The following is a 24,125-nucleotide window of genomic DNA, read 5'->3' as shown; positions in this document are numbered from 1 at the left end:
CACTCTTAACTGAAGCAGATTTTTATGGGTTGATATTGAGGGCCTTAGAGAAACCAAACTAAACATAAGGTAAGACATGCTGATTTTCTTGTTAAATGAAATTAACTGTTGCTGTGTCTTTTCTTCAGGGAGTTTAAAATTGAAGATGGGAAAGCAGTAATTCCACTAGGTATAACAGTCCAGGGAGATGTTCTCATTGTAATCTATCATGCCAGGTCAACACTAGGAGGCCGACTTCAAGCCAAGGTAACGATTAATTTAACAGCCTATGTGAAGGATTTGCTTTTTCTAGTTGCAGTTTTGTATCATACTCGTATTTGTGATCTCATTAAGGACATGGATTTATTTGTTTTTGTTTGTCCAAAGAAATATGTGAGGTTTCAACCTACTTGGGAATTCAGCCTTTTCAAGCTAATAAGTATGTACATTGTTAGTGCTCTGCAAGTAGATGCTTTCATAAGCATTTCTGGAAATGACTTCAGTAGTGATAGTTTATTATACTTGCATGGAAAGACTAGCCATTTTTTGGTGCATCGTTTGTTATATGTTAAGTTTCACAACAAGATTTTTTAATTCCATTCACACAAACTGCAACCAAAACAAAAACACCACTCAAGAAGTAGAATTCTGGGGACAGTGTATAATAAATAGGTTAGAAAAATCCATTTGGATCTGTACTCTCTGTAGACCATGTGATCTTTGTACTCTTATTTCTAGAGCTAGATTGAGATTTTTATAGCCGATCTGCTTACTGGTTTTTGTTCTCCTAGTGAGAATGCGTATTTCCTTTTTTTAATTCAACTGTGGATGCAAACGTATTGCAAGATCACAGAACTTGTTAATGAAGCCTGTCTTCAAGTTTCTAAAAAAGAAGCATGTTGGTATATTTTCCTTTCTTTTTTTTCCTTTCTTTTTTTTTTTTTTTTTTTACTCCAGATGAGTAACCCAAATTAAACTTGGAGATCCATGTAAAAGGTAGGAAGGGGTAGTGCAAAGTTTAGGTTAACTTGGAGCATTGTGAAAGTTGATCCGGAGGTTCTTCAAGCAGTTTCCATACATATGGGGCAAACAAGCATAATCATATGTGTCAGCTATTACTGAAATGAATAGTTTTCCCTATGTTTTTTTTTCTACTTTGTAGAAAGGTATTTTGTTCTGTTGCAGAGGTATAAGACTTCCCTAATGTTCCTAGAGTGTTAGGATGCTCTGAAAGATCTGGTCCTTAAAACTGAAAGCTCAGTGAAATGGTTCTCTAATGTGCAAAAATAACTAGTGCATCTTTCAAGGTCATCAGTGAGGAGGGTACACAACTGATGAAAGCTCAACAGCTGGCTTACACTCCTTGTGGAACCTCAGTTTCACTGATAATAGGTTTTCTTTGATGTGGTTTCTCCGCCATTTATTCACTGATTGGAAAAGATTAGGATTTTTTCATCTGTATACTGTGACACATTATACATGAATAGTGATTTCGATGATCCTGGTTTGGAGCTTTGATGGAACAACATTCAATGTGTCCTTAGTTTCACATACTTTAAATTGCTCCTTGAACCTCTCTGCAGAAATATCATGGAGATCAACAACCACGTTTCAATATTGCTCTTAACAGCCTAGATCTGGGCACTGTGAAAGTTGGCAACTTGCTCACAGTTGAGGGAAGATTAGTTAGGATTAGTCTTCTAGGAAATGTCTTGCATAGCAGGGGATTAAGAAAACTGATTCAATAGGGTGTTCAGGTTTTCATTTGTAGTTCAGGGTAGGGATGAATTGATCAGAGAAACTCTCTTCACTATGTCATTGCCTTTCTTGTGTCCAGTGTTGGGTTCCTCAGTACAAGACTTGAGATGTGTCCTCATGCATGCTGGATAGAGGGGAAAGATCACCTCCTTCAGCATGCTGGCAATGTTTTGGCTGTTACTTGACTTCTGGTTATGATGTTCAATAAATGCTCATTTAGAAGGAAAGCTTCCATAGTTTAGTTTTATTATACTGTATTTCCTAGACTATTATTGTATGACTTGCTTTGTTAAGGATTGGCAAGACTATTCCACATGTGTTGTACTAAGGACAGGGTACAAATACGTTGTGGATTTATCAATTTGCTGCAATTTGTATTTGTGCAAGACCAGGAGATACATGAATCTTCTACAGTAGCATTTTCTGGACTCTTACATGCTGATCAGGCGTTAAGAAAGTGGCTTTTATGGTCAGCAGAAGAAAGAGTCGGGGAAGTTGAATGGTTATAATGAATCAGTTTGGAAAAGCCTTATAATCTGACTGGGATGAATGGCTGACTTGAGAGTTTTCAAACAAGAACTCTTTGCCTGTCTTAATGAAGTGTCCTTTAAGTGTGCTGTGTTTAAAACTGTTCCAAATTGACTCCTTTATATATAGAACCATAGAATAGTTAGGGTTGAGAAAGGAACCTAAGATCATCTACTTCCAGCCCCCCTGCCATGGGCAGGGACACCTCCCACTAAACTGTGTCACCCAAGGCTCTGTCCAACCAGGCCTTCAGTACCGCCAGGGATGGAGCATTCACAACTTCCCTGGGCAACCCATTCCAGTGCCTCACCACCCTAACAGTGAAAAATTTCTTCCTTATCCAATCTGAACTTCCTCTGTTTAAGTTTGAACCCGTTACCCCTTCTCCTGTTACTACAGTCCCTAATGAAGAGTCCCTCTCTGGCATCCTTGTAGGCCGCCTTCAGATACTGGAAGGCTGCTGTGAGGTTTCCACACAGCCTTCTCTTCTCCAGGCTGAACAGTCCCAACTTTCTCGCCTATCTTCATACGGGAGGTGCTGTGATGTAATTCTTGATTAGTATTTTTCTGAGTGTATGTTATTTAGAAAAGTAATGAAGGTCACACAGTTTCAGCATCCAGAACAGGGTCTGGAAATATTTAACAGACTTCAGTTGCCTGTTTGCGGTTAGTGATGAGATGTATATGGTTTTAAGGTGTTTTGCTTTCTTTATGGTAGTAATTGATTCATCTATATTCTGTCTTAAGCTGCATTTAAATCTCACAATAAAATGTACATGGAATTAAACAGCAGCAGAACAAACACTTTAAAATATTTTAATACTGAAAGTATTTTGTGTTATATTAAAGGCACAACACTGTGTGTACTATTCATGTGTATTTATAGTTTCCCTGTATTTTTTGCTTTTAACAGATGGCTTCAATGAAGATGTTTCAGATTCAGTTCCACACAGGTTTTGTGCCCCGAAATGCCACCACAGTGAAATTTGCCAAGTATGTTTCTGCCTACATGTTTCTATAGGAGACTGGAAGAAGTTTTATTTAACTGTTTAACCTGCCAAGCCAACATATGGCAGGGCAGGAATATAGTCATTGTAGAAAGTAATGACTTTGACTGTAATAAGATTCTTCTCTTTTCTTACCCCAAGGAAGCTGAAGGTTTGTTCATGATACAAAAAAAAGTTCTGTACCAAAATACCACCCATTTAAACTATATGGAAAAAGTAAACAAATACAGTATGTTTTCAGTCTTATACTATTATTTCTTTTGAAGTTTTGTCTTGGACTTCAGTGATTTTAATCAAGTTAGCTGTCAGTATCAACAATCTACTTGTATATATCTTTGCAGGTATGATCTGGATGCCTGTGACATACAAGAAAAATACCCTGATTTGTTTCAAGTCAATCTGGAAGTAGAGGTAGAGCCCAGAGACAGACCTAGCTGTGAACAGCCACCGTGGGATAACATGAATATAAAGGGACTGAATCCCAAGATTCTTTTCTCCACCCGAGAGGAACAACAAGAGATTTTATCCAAATTTGGTAATGAATCTCTTGAAAAACTAGATAATATGACAAAGATTCTCATGTACTTAGTGCTGAAGGGTTTTATTTAATTTCTGATGTTTCTCTAAGTGAAAGAATTCTAAAAGGTTTTTTTGTAAATATGAGTTAAAAGTTTGCATTGTATGAAAGAGTATGAATTATCTTTCAATAATGGATTATAATTATCTTTGTCTTTCCTCCACTGTCATTACATATGCTGGCTTTAAAGCTGTGAATATGCTACTGGCAGGGATTGTAGCAAATGAAATTGTGACAGCCAGGTTTTGTAGGCAACATGTCTTGAAATAACTATATTTGGCTAAACTGACACCATTATCTTTTCATTTAAAATCATCTGAACATTCCTCACAAAAATTTTTATTGAGGTGTTTATGTACAGCCAAGTAATACTGTAATTCAGTTTATAAACTTTTTCTGATGTGGTCTAGTAGCTGTTTGTTTTGTTTTTTAATACTACATATTCTGTAATTCATTTGTAGATGCCTTCATCAATTCCAGTTAATATTGTTCAGTATCTTTCTTCTCCTGGTATCAGTAATTAGCTTTGACATTTTCATTAAGGCCCTTAAGCCTTCTCTTTGCTTCCAGAATAAAAAGCATGATGGAGATTACTGTAGTGATTTTAGTATACCATATGTGAACTCTTACTTTTTGTCCCTTAATATGGTACATCTTAATTACACTTTTTTTTTCTACAAGGTGGTTGCTGCTCTTAGCATGCTTTTTTAGAATCGTATGTTTGGTTCATATTATGATTTAGGTGATTTTCTATTTAACTTAGTTTATAGAGATTTAAAAAAATTTCTGAACACACCCCTTGTCTCACTAAAGATGTTTCACTGATAGTGCAGATCTCTAAAAATTAATCTTATATTTAAGTCACTTTCATTTTCTGATTTATAAATGAAATATGAGAGTTTTAAATTCCACTGAAAATACTTCTTAAAACTGGTGGGAAGGGAATAGGAGAAGAACAAGTGCTGTGAACAGGTTTTATAAAACTTGCCTTATTAAAATTGAATTTGCACTATTTCATTAATCATGATCATTCATATCTGTTTTCTAAGGCAGACTATATTTTTCAGCATCTCTGTAAGCGATAGCTGAGTATATGAAAGGAAGGTGAAGTGGTCTACCAGTTTAGTTTTAGACACATTTTCTCCCAGGCATTCATTCTATTCTATTCAAAGAGTGGTTGTACACTTACTAATTTAGCGAGTCCTCATACTAGGCATGAGGAAGCTGCCTTCTTGAGAGGTGGTACAGTAGTACGTAACTCAACACAACTCAGTCTTGCACAAGAGTCACTTAATATCTGATCTTAGTAAAATAAGAAATGTAAGAAGTAAATCACAGCACATAGTGTATTAATTCATTTTAGATATTTAGCAGCTCCATGTTTTTCTGTGGCTGTATACTCTGGGGTCTCCCTATAGCTGCATTTGCTCTTCTCTGGTACTCTGTTCCTTATTGCAGACACTGTTCATAGCTCTTGCATATTTTAGGGGAAGGTTGGTACAAGTGAGGTGTTAATTACATTTCCCTGCAAACGTAAATAAAATATTTCAGTGTTTTGCTATGAGTCTGATTTAATAAAATATTGTTATGGTCTCACCAGCTTTTAAGTTAAAACAAAGTCAATAATGCTAATTTCAGATAGGGGCTGGGAGCCTGACTTTGGCTTTGCAGAGCAATGGATGCTTTGAGACAGTTGTCTTGCTGTAGTCTAGCCAACTGCTAGGACCAAGACTGAGTTTTAGAAAGTTTCTGTGTAAGGGTTTGGCTTAAAATCTGTGTTACAGGGAAACCGGAGCTGCCTAGACAGCCAGGTTCAACTGCACAATATGAGGCAGAAGCATCTCAGCTAGAGCAATCTTCAGAAAGTGCACCTACTGATACAGAATCCCCACACAGCAGTAGTACTGATGCAAATAACTTCTTTCATTCTCTGGATTGGAAAGGTACCTGTTTTCTTCTGAAGTAACTATCTGTTGTATCTTGTACACCTTCCAGTGAGTGCTTAAGTCTTCTTATGCAGCAAACGTCACTATTCAGCAGAACAATGAGAAAAAGCTATTTAAAGAGTGAGCTCTGCAGGTTCATAGGTGGCTGTTCCACTCCACTTGGATAAACAGCAAGTAGTGGCTTTTGGTATTGTGTGTAATTTAAATGCTAAGCTGAATTTTTCTTTTTCTGCAGTAATCTTAACCTTAAAAGTCTGCAAGGAAGCCTTTGTATTCACACAGTTCCACTTACGATGGCTGACAAACAGGAAAAGTAGACTAACCAGTGGGCTCTGTATCAGTGTGTATGGACTGAGAAAACTTAACTTTATCATGTGTGTGTAAGCCCTCCTTCTGGGTTCTGTTTTGATGGCAAAAATGTCAGTAACTGCTTATGCTGTCATTGAATGCTGTGACTGAGTAAAGCAGCAGTTAGTGAGTAATCTTCCAAGCTGTAAGTGGTATGGTGTTCTGAGATGAATGTCGAAGTCAGTTTCATTTTGAAAAAATCCGCAATCCTTGCCCTTGCAGAGTAGCAAATATGGTAGTGAGCTGCCCCTTTGCCTGCCCTGTACAAAGAGGTGGTAGGCATCAGTTATTTTTTTTATCAATTCTTTTGTGAGCTTTAATTAATTAAGGATTGACCTCATATGATCTTACCATTTAAGTCTGTGCTTATTCTAGTTGGCAGAAGAATCCTGGTAATCTAAAGATGTTATTTTTTTTTTATTCAAGAAGGGAAAAGTCCAGAAAGTGGAATAGAGGACAGTTCATCTAAAAACGATCATGTTCAACTGTCTGATGATAGGGAGGAGAGTGAGCCTTCAGATGAGGAATACCCTACCTTTCCAAGCGAAGAAAGTGCAGTAAGCGTTGATGAAAAAGACTCTGTTACTCCAGAAGGAGAGTTGCTTTTTGAAGCCAATTTTGAAGCTCCGGCTGCACCAATACAAAAATTTCTTCCTGAAGAAAATGTAGACTTACTGGGACTAGACTCTGATATTTCACTACAACAGAAACGACCTGTCTCAGAAACAAATTCTTCGTCAAGTAATGCAGACTTGTTGAACAATCTGTTTGTGGATAACACATCACAAGAGCCTACTGGGGATCTTCTTGGACAAGGAACAGATTTCTTTTTCAGCAGTCAGTGTCCAGCTGCTACTCAGGGTACATCTTCAGCAGCAGTCATGTCTTCAGGTATGTAAATTTAACATTAGTACTCTGGCTGGCCAGCAGGTGAAAACTACTGCTTGCATTGTGCTTAGAAAATGAGTCCTGTGTTTTGGTCAGTACAGTGAAGACATATGCATCTGTAGCAAGAATCTGCATAGAATAGATGCTTCTACTGCACGAAGGAGAGAAATGGCAGTATATTATCTGGGTATTTTGTTATGTTGCCAATATCCTATTAGCTGTAAACCATATAAACAGAAAAGAATCAAATTTTGGATTTAAAGGAGATTCAGTATTCTTAAACAATTTCCATACAAACATCACATGCCAGATTCTCTTTTAAATCCATAAGGAAATAATTTCTCTTGCCAAGGAATATAATTCTAATGAATTACTGCTTTCTTGCACTTTATATAAGCAATAGCATTATGTGTAGTACAGAGCTGTGCTGCTTAAGTCAAACGTCTGTGTGGGATTTTTGAGTGTTAATCATTTAAGACTGCTAGGGAGCTGGAAATCCTGTAGATTACTGCTCAGACCAGTAGCATACTGCTAGAAAGCATTTTCTTGCTGGATTTAATGATGTTGTTGGCAGGTCTGTACCCTAAATGTTGCACACTGCTAGGTATTTGGTATTTAAAACAAGGTGTTTTACTTTAGATGTTCTGTTTCTCTTACCAATGGATAGCTGGGTCATTGTCACATGACTAAACTGTTGGGAGTAGCAATTCTCTGCCTGCATTGAACGGAGTTGGAGAATATCAGTCAAAGAATCTATGAAACTTCCAAGGTTTAGTTTATTTGTACAAAGGTAATTAGATGATTTATTTGGTGTAAAAGCTTTAACCTACATACACCTGAAGAGTATTTTTGTAGAGAATTTAGGTTATTTAGAATATTACTTTCTTTTTAAGCAGTTCAGTATTGATTTTTATCACTGTGGTCTATGTGAAATCAATTTCCTTTTTTTGACATAAGCAAAAGCCTGTAAGAGAAGCCTTATGGCTTTTTTTTCTTTATGCCTTTCTCCATGGAACACCTGGACAATAGTCCTGTATGTATCTTAACTACTTTTGAATTGGATAAAAGATACAGAAGTAAGAATTTTTGGCCACTGTTGTATTTTCATTTTCATATCAAACTTGTACTTGAGGTTTTGTGTACATGTGATGCCATAGTAGATAGTTCGATGGCAATTCAGGGTTTGGTTTTTTGAAGTGATACTGAGTCTTGGACCCCTGGATGTGCTAGCGTGCTGTGGCAGGATTATTTCTTCAGCATCTGAGTGAATCTGGCAGGAGTCCCTGAGCTCTTGGCGATTTTGACCCTAGGGGGCAGCAGAAACGGGAGGATCACAAGCTATAATTCCAGCGGACTGTCACATGTTGCCCCATACTATAAATACTCTTCCAGTTACTTTTTTTTCTTCACTGTGAGCACTAGAGACCTGTTGAAAGTCTTGCTTCTGTTGGTTTTCAGTCTTGGGTTGACGTGCTTTCTGCCCCAGAGTCACCAATGCCGTCGAGTCAAAATGGTAGTATGAATGTTTTACTTAATATACTTTTTAGTAGTTTAGTAGTCTGTTTTGTTTAAACTTTCCAGAGATTTGACATTATAGAACATTTAACAAATGTAATTCTTCTATTCTATGCAGCTGATCGCTCACTTAAGGTGTCTTACATGGATGAAATTAATAACGTTATTGAATGTATGCAGTCTTGGTAAGGATTTGGGTTTGAAGACAAAGTTGTGCATATTGTATATGGCTGACATACTTCTATCAACATGAAAGCACGAATGTCTAAAGGAAGGGGACAGGTGGTAACGACCATGAAAAATTCTCAGAAAGCTGCTGCAGTTATCAGCTTGAGCTCTAATCTTTGTCTGTGCCCCCAAAGGACTAAGGCTTTATCAACTTTGTTCTAAAATTTGTTTGGGTTTTGATATTTTTTTGTTTTGTCCCCCCCCCCCCCCCTTTTTTTTTAGCTGATCCTTTTGACCCATTCACAATGTCATCAAGTTTAGACAATCAAGCCTTGTCTGGTCCAGACCTCTTTGGAGACTTCCTTCATCCAACTTCTACATCTAGTACAGTTCCTTCTGCACACAGTTCACTTCCGCCTTCTTCCAGCTCAGATTTCTTGAATTTAGGTAAGTGTGCTTCTGGTGTTCTGTTTCTCAACAGTTTCTGCTGTTCTGTGCATTTGCCTTTCAGCTTAGTCAAGGTGGATTAATGCCTTAATAGATCCACTTGTTGTGACTGCTCTTTTAATCAGCTCTGTGTTCTGGGACTGTGGATATGAATGCACCAATTAATGCATCCTGTATAATGTCATGCTAATACTTACAATGAGAGGACTTCTAGCATTGCTTCTGTTAGGAGCTGTCGTTTCCTCTGAGAGCTCTTAGAGCTGAGGGTACGCAAACACTTGTGAACTTAGTTTTAGATAGCAGATTGCTAGTTTGCTTGCATTCAGATTTTAAAGATTTTCTAGAAGCCTTGGGAGAGAAATGAGCAAGTCAAGTTATAGTATAGCCAGTTCTTAAAATGCAAGCTGAGGATAGCTTGGACTTTCATGACCTCAATGCAGTGTGGTAATATACTTATGGAGTATGTTATGTAATATGTTAATCTTGTTTCACTTAATTTCTCTGATGTATTTTTGGTGAAGCCTTTTCCTCATGCATTTATTTTAAAATCTATTAATGTAAACAAAAAGCTTTGGTATATTTGGTCTTCCCATATTTCTATCCTACGCATATCATTTCCAAAGTGTTACTAAGTAGAGCTGCTAAGCATGCTCATTCTTCAAAAAGAAACTGTGCAAAAATGGAGTGGTGGAGCCTGAAGTGCTGCTTTTTAAATGTGTCTTTCAAAGAAAAGCATGGGTCTGCCTCATAGGAATGGGAGTCTGTAACAGTTCTTCTCTGCTGCTCTTTCATTCCCACACTGTTCCCCTGCTCTTACATAGGCCCTTTCCGTGGGATAGTCTTTCAAGAAGATGGGTCTGTAGGATACAGTCCTTCAGGAACAGGCTGCCCCAGCGTGAGTCCTGGAGGGGCTGCAGCTCCTACCAGGAGCCTGCTGTCGCATGGGCTCTTTTCTATGGCTGCAGCTTCATCCAGGGCATGCCATCTGTGTGGAGTCCCCCATAGGCTGCTGTGTCGATATTTGCTCCACTGTGGTCTTCTGGGCTGCAGGGGAATCTGTGTTCTGACACCTGGTGCTCCTCTTCCTCCTGTTCCACTGACCTTGGGGTCTGCAGGGCTGTTTCTTGTCCTTTTTTCACCCCTGTCACAGCTGCTCTGCAGCAGTTTTTAACATGTTTACCTGTGTTTTCCCAGAGGTGCCCCCATTTTGGCTGAGGGGCTCAGCTGTGTCCTCAGCTGCCTGGGTCTGTTGGAGATAGCTGTTGGATATGGCTGTGTCCAGCACAGAGCAGTACAGGTCTCTCCTCAGAGGCTACCACTACAGACCCCCCTCTCCTCAGAGGCTACCACTACAGATAGAAATGGTGGTATTGCCTCCCTTGCCCTGAATCTAGGAGTGTCTTCCGAGAGCATATTGCATGTGGTTTTGAGTTGCTCCTCCTTGTTGGACAGTTGGTCTGCTTGACCCTGCAGGGTGATGCAGTCTGAGCTACAGAGAAACTGGATTTAAAAAAAAAGAAGCAGTATTTGCCTGGCTGAGGTGAGGGCTTACTCCTCAAAAAATGCAAGTTTAGCTGGCTGATCACCTGCTTTATAATGTATTTAAGCAATTATATTCCAGCTGTGGTTGATTCTTCTGAGAAGTTCCCACTTTGCTGCTTCCTTTGCAACAAATTTGTTCTATCGTATAAATAGTAATAGATGTATTTTTTTAGTTGTGTACTTCTATAGTTGCCAGTTTTATGTAACTTTTAGTTAGGACACTGTTGTTGTCACTGCATGAGGTTACCAAACAGATGTTTTTTTTCTGTTCATTAGAGGATTTAATCAGTATTGATCTGTGGAGCATCATTTCAGGCAAAATCTGCCCCACTCCAGAGATGGGGACCTCTGGAGATCAGCTAGTTGGCCTGCTCAAAGCAGGGTCAAGTAGAGCAGGCTGCTAATGACCATGTGTTTGCCAATTTTCATTATTTCTGGGAATGCAGGCTGTACAACCTCTAGGGAGTACCTGCGCCAGTGTTTGACTACTTACAGAAGAAACTGTTTTGGTTTGTGCCCATTGCCTCTCTTGTCCTTCCACTGGGCAGCACTGAGAAGAGTCTGACTCAGTCTTTATTTCTTCCTGTTAGGTATTTATGTACATTGATAAGATTGCCCACCCTAGTCCTTCTATTCTCCAGGTTAAACAATACCAGCACCCTCAGCCTATCCTCATGCCAGAGGTGCTCTAATCCCTACATCGGAGAACTGTTTTGTGTACCAAATTTAAATTGGAAAAAGACATAAATGTGAACTACTACAGTATAAATATATACCTGCATCCTCAAGGAGACCACTGTTAATGTTCAGCTGTTAAGCTGTTATTGGAGCTATAAAAAAAATTCTAGACATATAAATGTCTAGAATTAAATTTTAGTGATAAGTTTTGTTCAGGAGTAAACAGTTGCTAAACATTTATAGATACCAGGAGAAAAGCTGTTTCAGTGAACACAAGTTCAAGAATTACAGTTCAAGGTTTGTAATTCTCAGTGTGGCTTGAAATTTAAAAGCACAGGAGTTTTGAAATGTAATTTCAATTTGTAGCAAAGATAGATCTTAAAGAATATCCAGTCTGTTAAGGAATTCTGTCTTCTAATATGAAAATTTTGAGCATTTGCTGCTAAATGGCAGTGTGTTAACAAGGTAATTTAATTTTCTGTGAAAAGCTGTACTAATTTGGCAGAGAAGCTATTAGGTGGAATGACTGTTCACTTCAGAATTGGTAACCTGCTCTTAAGTGGCCTCACTTGCAAAAGTAAGCTATTGTCAGAGGCTGGAGGAGTATCCATTTTTCTTTAGGTATCTGTTCAGTGAGCATTTTTGAGAACATTTGACTATACAAGTAGAAGGTCATCTCTAATAAAAGTTGAGTTAGGCACGTATTTCCCTGTATCAGAATTATCTGATCAAAAGATAGCAGGAGATGTGGAAGGTGACCAAAAGAAATTTAAATCTCCTAAGTGGAAGTTAATTTCTCTGACAACCGTGTTCTCAGTCAGGCTTTAGACATGGTTAAAAAACCTTGCATCATACTAAACCAGCCTCTTAGTTCACAGAAAATCCTGTTGTCCTCTGTCATTAAAGGATTTCCTGTTGAGATAAGTTAAATAAAGAAAACCTTATGTGAAGTTGTGTGTAGGATATAGTAAAACACAGGTCTCTTATTTTGGGAAGATGGAAAGTGTCATCTGATTATCAGCATCTTACATTTATTTTAGTTTGGTTTGAGCAGTGTTAGTATAGAACTGTACTCTGGCCTCCAAGTGGCTTGCTGCTGTATGGATAAGGGTTATAAATAAGCACGTTAATGAAGAACTTAAGGGACAAACAGGAATGAATCTGCTTGTCCAATATCTCAGTTGCTTCAATTTCTGGAATATTTAGCTATGCTTCATGTTTTACCCTTTGTTTAGATACTCTGCTGCTTTACCTTGATGTGTCTGTACAAACTCTAGTGTGCCAGGTTACAAAATCGAAGGATTCTGAAGTGCCTCATCAGAATATGTGTAACACCATTTCTTGATGTTAAAATCTATTGCAATGCCTAAGTTGTACAGCTAGAAATACTATAGCATAATAATAAATAGTTCCAGGAGGAACATCTTCTCTGTTCAGCATGTTCTTGTACTCCATTGTTTCAGATTTTTCTGATGGAAGTGTTGTGGATGTATGTGAGCTTTTGCTATTCATAGTGCATTTAGGAGTGCGCATAGCAGTAGGCTACTCTGCTTTGTTCAGGGTGGAGGAAGTGGTGAACTTGACTGCTCTTATGCCAGCAGTTATAAAACACCTGATTACTCTAGTGTATTCTCAGTCTTTCAGAATGCATTTAGCTGTAATTTACTTTATTCTCACTTCTCCCAACTTGGTTTTATAATAGTTAATTATGTATGTGGTGGTTCATTTCCCCATGCCCTGTAAAAACCTTGTAATAGCAGAGATAATAAGCTAAAGTTATTTCTGGCTTAAAATCATTACTAATATTAATTCAAGGCCTGCTTAATGTTGGGAGTGTCATCTGGTACAGCAGATTTTTAAACTGGTGAATAGACACTTTCAGATACTTTGTTTATAGCTAGTGACGCTGCTGTGTAGCAGATAGCTGGGGTCCTGAGTACTGAAGCAAGTACACTGCTGTTCTGTTGGTAGTTTCAAAGGCAGGGAGATGAGGCTTAAGTCTGGAGAAAGGGCTAAAAATCATACCATCCTGTCAGAAGACTTTGGCTGCTCTACATTTTAATCTGTTTTCCTTTACATGCAGCAGAGGTGACTCTTCTGTAATACAGGCTCATGGCAGACATCTATTGCGGAGTATTTGATGTGTTCTCTTTGCAGCTGTAAGATCCAAGTATAAATAGGATTAGTGGATTGCGTTGGTGGAGGAGATATTTAATTTGCTTCAAATTGTTTCCTCAGATAAGATAAAATGACCTTTGTGATTTGATATCAATATTCAGAATGTAAAGTTGAGAAGCTGAGAGAAGTAAAAAATCATGATGTAGTAGTGAAAATGTCCAAAAGCATCAAAATGGCACTATTTGTGTAAGGGTGGCTGGGTTAGCTTTCCAGACTTTAGGTCTTCAAAATGTCTTAGAGCACCACTGAACATACTGGTTTTGCTGAAACACCACCTCTCCTTTAGCACTGACTGTTGTGGCACTCAAGGGGTAGTTACATTCGAAAGCTGTCTTGCTTCACTGAGTCTCTGAAAGCTGTGCTCAAAAGGAATGCACAGAGGTGTCCTGAAGCTTTGAGTGTTCTAATCTTAGGACCTCTCACTCTGAGGAAGGCTTGCCTCATACTATGTGTGGGAGAGGGTGGAATAATTTGCAAGCATCAGGGGTGAAAGTTTTAACTTTGTGATGGATGTGATGCTTTCTAGAAGTTAGTGGAAGCAGCCTTGCATCCTTTGACCGTGACTGTTTCATTGCCCGTTTGCAGTTGGTGTGGTGGTCTTGTGTTGAATGCAGAAAAATGGCTTTTTCCATAGATGTAGTGATTCTCAGTCTTTTCCCAGAATCGATCACCTCCTGTATCCTGCTTTTCAATTGCATGCCTTCATTCATGGATTTAACCTAAAGGGGACGTTAGTTTGTCAAGAGCTCCGTTTGTCAGATGAGGCCTTGGGTAGGCAAACCTGCAGTTTGAAGTAAGCTGGTTCCATCTCTAGCAGCCAGACTGCTGAGTAATATGGAACACCACTTCATGAGGCAGTTCTGATTTCTGGTTACCTGCTGTGTTGTCAGGAACAACAGCATGCCATCCCTTAGCTAGTCATAGTTCATAACATTGCTGGTGCATGAAAATATCCTTTCTGTGAAGTGCACGGGATGTTGCAAATACAAGTGAAGGGATTCCAGTGGTAAAACCCTTCTGAGGCCTTTTTAAGACTGTGTGACTGTGATATGGAGAAATTTCAGCAAGCCATGTAGCTGGCCATTATAGCTGACAGTCTGGTTCACAGTTCTGTTGGCGTTGGCAAAATATCCATTATTGTAATGCTTTTCTTAAAGAATAATCAAAAGATTATTTTTTCCACTATAGGAAATTTGACACCAGAGCCACCTAAAATGCCATCTTCTACAAGCCACCCAGATCTCTTAGGTGGATGGGATTCTTGGGCAGATTCCTCAGCATCTGGCAATGTAGCGTCACCACAGTTGAAGCCTCTTTTTGAAGGTATTACAAAATTAAATCTTTACATTAGAAGGAATAAGGAATATTTCAGACTTGGTCAGTTTAATCACCTGAAACTGCTTAACATGTCCTCATGCCTTTTGTTGCTTAAAGGACTCTGTGCTCTTGTGCTTAAATGCCTCTTTAGTAAGGCACTTCTGTAGTTTTTAATTTCAGAGCAGAAGAACCAAATAGTTTCAGTTGTCTGTAGAATCGTAGTATAGTTAGGGTTGGAAAGGATCTTAAGATCATCTAGTTTCACCGCCCCTGCCATGGGCAGGGACACCTCACACTGAACCATGTCATCCAAGGCTCTGTCCAACCTGGCCTTGAACGCTGCCAGGGATGGAGCATTCACAACTTCCCTGGGCAACCCATTCCAGTGCCTCACCACCCTTACACTGTCTAAACTTCCCCTGTTTTAAGTTTTAACCTGTTACCCCATGTCACTACAGTCCCTATAGTAATGGTGATTCTTGTGGTAAAAGGTGTCATGGAACAGAACGCTGGGGAAGTTTACTCAAGGTGTTGTGGAAATAGTACTTCTGTTCATTCTCTCAATTTCCAAATAACACCAAGTACGTAATATGTTTTCTTACTATACAGGTCAAGCTTTTACCACAGGGAGCCAGTCCAGTGTGTCTTCAGGTCTGTCTTTCAGCCAGGCAAAATCTCAAGACTTTGATCCTTTTGCTGATCTTGCCAATCTTGGATCTGGTCTTCCAGGTAAGATCTTGCATTTAAGAGACTATGTTTAATGCCCTTATCGTTTGATTTGCTTCATGTAACAGTCAATGTAACTGATAGCTTGTGTAAAGGAAAGTGTTTTCTTGTAATTGTTAACAACCAGCTTGAGGTAGTTGCTGAGAGTGGACTCAACAAGATTCAATCTTTACAGAGATTTTGCAAAACATCTGGAGTAATATTTCAGACAATAACCACAGCTGTGATTTAGAAACAGTATAAATACTTACTGCATCAGAATCTAGTTGTAGAAGGTAAGAGAAACAAGGAGTTGCTGATCCAGTAACTGAGCATGAGGTTTCTTATCAGTATTGACATATCTGTGAAGGATATAAATGAAAGCTTGATTAAATTGTTAGCTACAAAGTGACAGTTGTTTTCCTTTTATTCAGTACTCTTCTTTGAATTCAGTATGCCTTCATAGCTGTGCTACTCAAATCTGTCATGTTTGTGTGAACACAAATCAAGCCCATGCTTGCTCGTGGTATTCCTGTGCATTATGAACATTTGTCAGTTTGCAGTGGTGTGCACAAGAAGTTACGGAAGATGAGACGCATCGTAGTTTAACATTTGTCCCGAGATGTTATGTTTACCCGCAACCCAGAAATTAGCCCTGCAGCATTCTAAACAGCAGAAATACTAAGGGCAATAGAAAGAGCACAGGTCCTTGCATTTCAGGACCACACCACCATAATAGCAGATCGCTGATTTGTTGCTATTTGATGTGACTAACCACCAGAAATCCAAGGAATGATTTGTAGAACAGCCTGTAGTTGCTTAGTTGCAGAATTGCAGGAATGTTCTTTCCTTTACCCTGAAGCTCATAGAGGGTTTTATCCTGTTGCCTTGGCAGTTACCATGTGTATTGAATTGATCACCCTCTTGGTGAAATAAACACAAGGTCACATACAGTATTTGACTTCTTAGTGTTGCCTGTTTGTAATTACTCACAAAATTCTGGTGTTGAAGCAGTACCAATAAGGTGGCTCAGTAGTACAAAAATCTACAGAAACTTTCTGGTTCAATAGTTCAGGTTAATATGAACATGTTAAATCTATAGTGTAGCAGTAAAAAAGAAATTGTGTTTGACTTGGAGATGTAGGTATAGCACACACTGAAGCAGTGAAAGAAACTACTGTTTTTAGCAGGATTTAGATCAGTTTATTAGTTCTGTTAGATAACTCTCAATAGGAAAAGTTACTGTGTTTAAAATTAGCCACGTGCCATTGTACTAGTTAACCTTTTTGAGGCTTGAACTAAATTTTCTGGGAATTGTAATAACTAGAGTTTAGGCTGTTGTATTTTTCAAAGGACTTTTTTAGCCTTCACATACAAGTCGTTACTCTGGGAAAAGAGAGTGAAAGCTGCTTATATTGGGAATTCTGTGTAAACAGAAAATGAATTATAGCTAAAGGTAGTTAGTGGTAGGGTATCAGGCTTTTGGTAGGATACCAGTAGTGTTCTGTCATAGTTTGTATTCTTACACTCTTCAAGGAGTAATCTTGTAGCAGAAAGTAGGAGTGTGATGCTGAAAATTACTGATGATAGTGAGCAATGGCTTGTCCTACAGGAAGAATTGGTGGCCTTGAACACTGAAGTAATGAATGTAGAATTCCTTGCAAGAGTAGTAGAATTAGATTATTTCTTCAGTGTATGAGGTCATGTACTCTGACTAGTAACAGGGTCCACAAATTAGAAGTCACCAGAGCCTGAATTGACAATGCAGTTGTGTGCTTTCATGAAAAAACAGTGCAGTCGTAGATTTTATCAGGTGTTGCATTGCAATAGTAGGTTTTAATCGGGTGTGGTATTTAGAGGCTTAGTATAGTATACTATACATGGTCCTGGAGACCATCCTCTTGTTTAAGCTGTTATAAATGTGAGCAGCAGCAGCCACAAAAGAGAGCTATCAGGGGAGCTGAGAAGCTGAAAGAGGAAAGTGAGTTCACATTAGTATGTATACACAGGCAAGCTTGGGTGTTTTCTTTCTGAGGTTGTAGGGTAAATAAAAGAGATGGGAAGTAAAAACAAGTTTAAACTGGCTTGGGATGTGTTTTAGCTGAAAGTCAGGTTAATCATCACCTGATTAATCATGTATGTGGAGATGCAAATACCAATTCACCTTCCTCCAAGAAATAATGAGATGGGATCATAAGGTTGTTTTCAAGACCAAGTGATAAAGACTTCTGTTTTGAAGTGTGTTTCATTCACTGTACTTTCTAGCAGGTTTCAGGTGTGTAATCTTATTTACCACTAGTCTTGAATTCATGTTCATTTTTAGGGAATTCTTCCAACATGGAGAGGTCTTAATCTCTTTTAGGATGCCATAAGTGTATAAAATGTTTTCTTTTCCAAAAAATCTAGACGTATCTGAATTCAACCTTGCTGTTTTTATCCTGTGATGGATACATGCCAGGTATAAGCAAGCTGTCAAGGGAACTGAGTTTCTAAGAGTCTTTCCAAAGGAAGTCAGTCAAGGGCAATTTAACGGTAGCTTGGTTTATAATAAAAAAACACACCAAAGTCATGTTTAGTCTCATCAGGGAGACAAAAAGCTGAAAAAATGAATTTAAAAAGTTGATTTGTTTGCATTTTGCTCAATTTGTTTACATTTCTTAGCAGCTTCACCTGCTACTCTGGAGAACAGACAGGGCCTTTTCTCTATTCTGCAGTACTCAGTGTTATTCATACTGGTTTAATGAAGGGAAATGGGATGCTAAAAACTTAGTCTATCTTTGTTGATAAAGGCCTATAGATCACACCAGGGTGATTATGACAGTAACTCTTGCAGGCTTCAGTGCTTTTTTTGCCGATGTGCAACATTCCCTGCTAATGTTGCTGTAGAATAACCTTCTCATCTTTCTTAAACAGTAGTGCAAGAAATCATTAGACTTTGAAAGCATTCACTTGAAAATACTAGTTATCTTACACTTTCTTGATTGTGTGATTACTTTTTTCCATGTCCTCTGCTTATTAACAGATGTTGAAGTGTAATGAATTCAGTAATGGCTCTAGCTCCTGCCATCCAAGTTACTTGTTGAGACTCTTAACTTCATTTTACACTTTTCTGTCACACTTTCTCTTGTGTAGTGATATCACTGTAGTGACAGTGTAATAACACACTATGTTAGGTGTCAAGACAAAACTGTCTTGTGTTAAACAGGTGACAGATACTGAGCTGAACAAATAATTTAGCATTTATTGTTAGGTTCCTCCAGTAGTGGACTCTTGACTGGAGGCTTTGGTCAGAAGACTGCTCCATCTCAGAAGCTGGGAAATCAGTGGCAGAAATCCACAAAACCACAAAGTACTTCATGGCAATCTCAGCCTAAATCCAGCACAGCAGCTAAACCAAATTATACAGTAAACTTCAGTGTTATTGGAGGACGAGAGGAAAGAGGAGTCAGAACCCCAAGCTTTGGTAAGTTTTCTGAAACATTACTTATAATGGTGCTTGTGACACACACAGTAAAAAGATGTGACATTCTTTTTAGCTGAAGAATAGTAGCTAGCTAGTCTTAAAGGTTAAACTTACTGGAAATTCTTGTGTTTCAAACAGTGGTGGGAAGGTAGGAGGTGGAATCACTTTTGGAACCAGTCCTGTAAGATGTTCCAACTGAACAGGCAAACCTAGAGGTGTAGGGATGGACAGGGACTCATCCACATTGTTGGAAAAAATTATTTTCCTGGTGTGTTGGTATTAGGATTATGCTTCTCTTTATTTAATTGGCATATAGATGAACATCAGGTACTTCTAAAAGTTGAATTTATTCTTTTGATCTGTATCTGGAAAGAGATGAGCAGGATGGAAAGGCACGAGTGTGAGCTGCAGCACAGGAAAGTCTGATTGGACAACAGGGAAGAAAATACCAATTTTCTTTAGCATGATGAAATGCTGAAACGGTGCAAGGGTTGTTGTGATTCCTCATTCTTGAAAACGGATGGACCTCAACTGAACAAGGACCTGAGAAACTACCTAGTTGTCCCTGTTTTGAGTGGGGGCTGGACTAGGTGACATCCAGAGGCCTCTTCAGAATTCAGTTATTCTACAGTTCTCTGAAATTTGTTGGTTCTATAATGACCATTGATACTGATATTTGATTGATATTTTATTGGTATTTTTAAGTTTTGGCATACTTAAATGTTGACTGCATATTTCTGACTAGAGGATGAAGTATGTGATCACTTGACAGACTGCTGTACAGCAGTTCAAATTACTTTCTAGTGGAAAAATGCAACCATTTCCGAACTCGTGAAGGTAGATGGGTACTCCCTCAAATCTACTCATTTTTTGGGGGGGGGAAATAACCCCAAAAGACAAGCAAATAGTCAAACACAGCTATTTGTTTTGCTGGACTGAAAGCACATCAATGATCCCTTTGTTCCTGTCCTTCTGTTAATCTTGTAGAGTTTATCAAGCCACTAAAGTATATTTATCATGATAGTGAGAAATGTCAGATACAGGCGTATCTAAGTGCAGTGGATTTCCCCCTTTAATATATTCTCCTATGTAACTTTTCATTTCATGTTTTTCTTCTTCCATAGGTCAAAAGCCAAAAGTTTCAGAAAATGACTTTGAGGATCTCTTATCTGATCAAGGGTTTTCAGCTAAATCTGATAAAAAGGGACCAAAGACCATTGCTGAGATGAGGAAACAAGAAATGTCTAAAGATATGGACCCCTTGAAACTCAAGGTTTGTTTAAGAGTTTTCTACTTAAATAAAATCTCAGCTTATGCTTAAAACTGCTGATACCAGAACAGGAGATACAGTGACTAACAGAGCAGATTGATAAAGCAGAATGAAATTTTATCTGTATTTAAATCATTTGACTGTAGAATTTAATTGGCATGAACAAGAGTCAGTTGGCAATGAAACAACAGTGGCAACAACACAAAAGTTATTTGGATGGAATGCAATTTTCTGTTTGTTTCAGCTAAGCTTGGAGAATTTAAGAACCTGTTTTCCTGTCAGAGCCCATTTCTTGAAGCTAGATATGTCTCATAATACAAAACTACTGTTTTAAAAAACAGGCAGGTGAGAACAGCTGTCTCCAGGGTGACCATTAACTTGCATTTACCGTTAGCAAGTGCTGCTACTGTCCTAAGAAATTACTAAAAGATGCAGTTCTGGAGATGAGCTGTGGAACTGGTCTGTGGGGTGTTACCTGGTAGGCTGTTAAGGTTTTCTGATGTATTACTCACTGATAGCATCACATATTAATATATTTTCAGTTTTGTGGTCTGTATGGTGCTGATGCTGAAATTGGTTTTCACAGAGTATCTTAAGAGAGTGTGCAGAGCTTGCCTGGGTACCTTTTAACACAAATCACAGTAAATGGAAATAGAGGTTTTTATATACCATACTGATGGCCAACAGAGAGCAGAGATTTTCATATTATGTAAAGCAGTGTTCAGTGGGGACACTGTATTACTGTATCACAGAGGCTTGAATAGTATTTTTAAAGTCTGTGAAATGATCAGTTACTCTAATCGAGTTTCATGGGGGTATCTGAAAAAACACTTCAGTTTGTGCACCCCTGCAGGTTGGTTAAGGAAACATTAACTACTAATATATGTGACCTGCAAATTGCGTGCAGACCAGGGAAGAATTTTAGTAAATCAGTGTTGTGCCCTGACGGGGAATTAATGTAATCATAACAAATGTTTTTAATTACTCTGTCAATTCTCTTGTCATTATTTTTGCAGGGTTTTCTAATGTGTAACCATCTGAGTAATTTCTCTTGCAATGAGTCAATATCTGCAATAAACTAATGACAATGAGTTACACCCTAGTGGCAGATGCAGATTTTCACTTTGGGTGGCAAATGATCTGAGTGCCGGAAAGAAGAATATAGTAAGACACTTGGGCTTGGGGGCTGATGCAGCAAGACAACTGTACTTGAGTCTTACTCTTGTAGTCTTGTACATAGTGAAGGTTATGTGTCTGGACAGACTGAGAATGCTTACAGTGCTGTATTCAGTGCTGTATGTTCTGTTTTTCCCAGATTCTTGAATGGATTGAAGGAAAGGAGAGAAATATCAGAGCACTAATATCCACTCTTCATACAGTGCTTTGGGAAGGGGAAAATAAGTGGAAACCAGTCAGCATGGCAGATCTAGTAACTCCTGAACAAGTAAAGAAGTACTACCGGAAAGCAGTGCTTGTAGTTCATCCAGATAAGGTTAGTGTGTTCCTCTGATCCTTTTTTTAATTTTTTTTAGAAGGAATACAAGCTGCTTTTACCACAACATGCTAGTCAGTGACGGATGCTGCAAACTTGCTTCTTGATCAGCATCCGAGATGCTCTTCACATTGCTTCCACTGTCTGCTGAATTTCATGTGCTGCTGCATTGAGGTAGTACAGGGTTTTTCTTGTCATCCTGACACATCACAGAATACAACAAATAAACGTTAACAAATTAAAGATCCCATAAAGTCAGTTACACTAGGTTTTAACTGACTGCTGGCAGGTTTAACGCTGATTAGTGGAATCTGCTTTATACCGGCTGATACTTCAGGTGTTCTAGGACTATTGACCAGTGTATGAAGGCTCAGAGCAAAACGCTTGGAAAAAAAACTGGTCTCCAGCTGGATGCTGAGCCATTGACCACAGCTCCTTGTGTGTGGCCATCCAGCCAGTTCTTTATCCACCGAGTGGTCCACCTATCAAGTTGATGTCTCTCCAATTTACAGACAAGGATGTCGTGTGGGACAGTGTTGAACACTTTACACAAGTCCGGGTAGATGACATCAACTGCTCTACCGCTGTCCATCAGTTCTGTAGCCCCATCATAAAAGGCCACCAAATCGGTCAGGCAGGATTTCCCCTTAGTGAAGCCATGCTGGCTGTCACCAAGCACCTTGTTGTTTTTCATGTGCCTTGGCATGCCTTCCAGGAGAATCTGCTCCAAGATTTTGCTAGGCACAGAGGTGAGACTGACTGGTCTGTAATTGCCTGGGTCATCCATTTTCCCCTTCTTGAAAATGGGGGTTATATTTCCCTTTTTCCAGTTGTCGATCAGCAACAGATTTTTCTCCAGGCAATGCTATCCAGGAAGAGTTATCTTAAGTAATACTTAAATTTTATTCTTGTATGCTATTGCATGATCTGCCAGGAAACAAAAAAAATTAGTGGATTTGGTCATTAACAGTATTAAGTAATAAAACTGTATATGTTAAGCTTGGAAACTGATTTTAGCAAAGTTTCAGTTATTTATAACTTGGACTAAAAAGTTTGAAGTAATATAAGGAACCCAAGGCTTTGGCTTTGTTTAAAATACTCATGGTAAACTTTGGGTAAGATTGGAGAGAGCTCTGTGTCTGCAAAGTTATATTCACACAGCTGCCTAAAGCTGCTGAATAAGATGGCAAATATAAAAGGGGTGAGATCTTTCCTAAGTCTCATATTTCCTAACATTTTTATGCTTCTAATATGTTTGTTTTCAGGCCACAGGACAACCTTATGAGCAGTATGCCAAAATGATCTTCATGGAATTGAATGATGCATGGTCAGAGTTTGAAAATCAGGGATCAAAGTCCCTTTTCTAGAACATCACCTCTTAACAGAACTGCTTCCAAAACATGGAACTGACCATTGTTGTGACTTTATTGCGCCTATCAATGAAGCGCTTTTTCCTGATTTCAGCGCAGTTTCTAATGATGCACTTACATGTGGTGAGGTGTGGTATAAGATCTACAGTACAAAGCATTACATAGATGCATTAAGAAAACAGCTGCTCAATATTTGGAAGAAATCAGTCTGGGAGTAAAACTTTCCTTTCAGTTTTATATATGGTAAAACAGAATTTTAATGAAGCTCCATGATTTCTGGGATACTAATTATAAATCATTCCAGTTTCGTTGATCTGTTTTACCTAAACATTCCCCAATTTGTCTGTTACTTCAGTAGTTTTGTGATTCAATTTTGATGTTTGGTGCCTGTCGCCGTGTTCAAAGTGCTTTAGTTATCAGCAGTGAATTTGCTTGGCTTATCTCAAACCTGGAGGTGTATATTTTCATCTGTGTTTTATGTAATCAATCTGATAATCATTCTGTAAATAACATTTTTTCTGACAATACCTCTGTTCCTTACAATAAAGTAACAGTTGTTTAGCCAAAATCCCCCCAAATCCTCAATGTGGGAAAGTCAGCCAGGGTTGTTCTTGATTTTTTTTTTTTTTTTAATGCATAAGAATCTAGAAACAAATCGTGACTGAAGGTCTGCATGACCCTGATGTTTTGTTATTTATTATGAACCTTTGGAAGGCAGTGCTCTGGTCAGTGCTTATTTCCTAGTTCTTTAAATGGTGTCTTTTGCTTCCAATTTCAGTAGAACATTCCTTTCATTGCATTTCAGATACTTTGATAGGAATAGTGTTATTCTGAAACTTGAAGCACAAAGCATTTTGCTCTGCTTTGATTTGTCTGAGTAAATACTACATGACTCGTTGTCATCAGGAGAGCATATAAAGTGCTTTAACACATTTTGTTGCATGTCTGA

The 24,125-nt window shown here is 38.5% G+C and overlaps 1 protein-coding gene across 2 annotated transcripts in view; it reads left to right on the top strand.

The window, feature by feature from the left end:
- GAK (cyclin G associated kinase) overlaps positions 1-23,899 on the top strand; it is a 69,401-nt gene extending 45,502 nt beyond the window's left edge. The window contains exons 17-28 of one of the 2 annotated variants that reach the window (XM_061366059.1): positions 129-246; positions 3,179-3,258; positions 3,614-3,807; positions 5,634-5,792; positions 6,573-7,034; positions 8,997-9,161; positions 14,748-14,882; positions 15,486-15,605; positions 18,832-19,044; positions 20,169-20,317; positions 21,630-21,806; positions 23,072-23,899. In XM_061366059.1, coding sequence (XP_061222043.1) covers positions 129-246; positions 3,179-3,258; positions 3,614-3,807; positions 5,634-5,792; positions 6,573-7,034; positions 8,997-9,161; positions 14,748-14,882; positions 15,486-15,605; positions 18,832-19,044; positions 20,169-20,317; positions 21,630-21,806; positions 23,072-23,173 — 2,074 coding nt within the window. In that variant the 3' untranslated portion in view covers positions 23,174-23,899. Of the gene's footprint in view, positions 1-128; positions 247-3,178; positions 3,259-3,613; positions 3,808-5,633; positions 5,793-6,569; positions 7,035-8,996; positions 9,162-14,747; positions 14,883-15,485; positions 15,606-18,831; positions 19,045-20,168; positions 20,318-21,629; positions 21,807-23,071 lie in introns of both variants that reach the window. The other variant, XM_061366058.1, reaches the window with a different exon arrangement.
- Positions 23,900-24,125: the final 226 nt, after the last annotated feature.

Source organism: Neopsephotus bourkii, unplaced genomic scaffold (genome assembly GCF_033783945.1).
Source record: "Neopsephotus bourkii isolate Nb327-2 ecotype Australia unplaced genomic scaffold, CSIRO-AGI_Nbou_v1 NB_1298, whole genome shotgun sequence".
NCBI classification, from domain to species: Eukaryota; Metazoa; Chordata; class Aves; order Psittaciformes; family Psittacidae; genus Neopsephotus; species Neopsephotus bourkii.
Note: the sequence above shows the minus strand (reverse complement) of the source record. Positions and strands in the feature narration are given on the sequence as shown.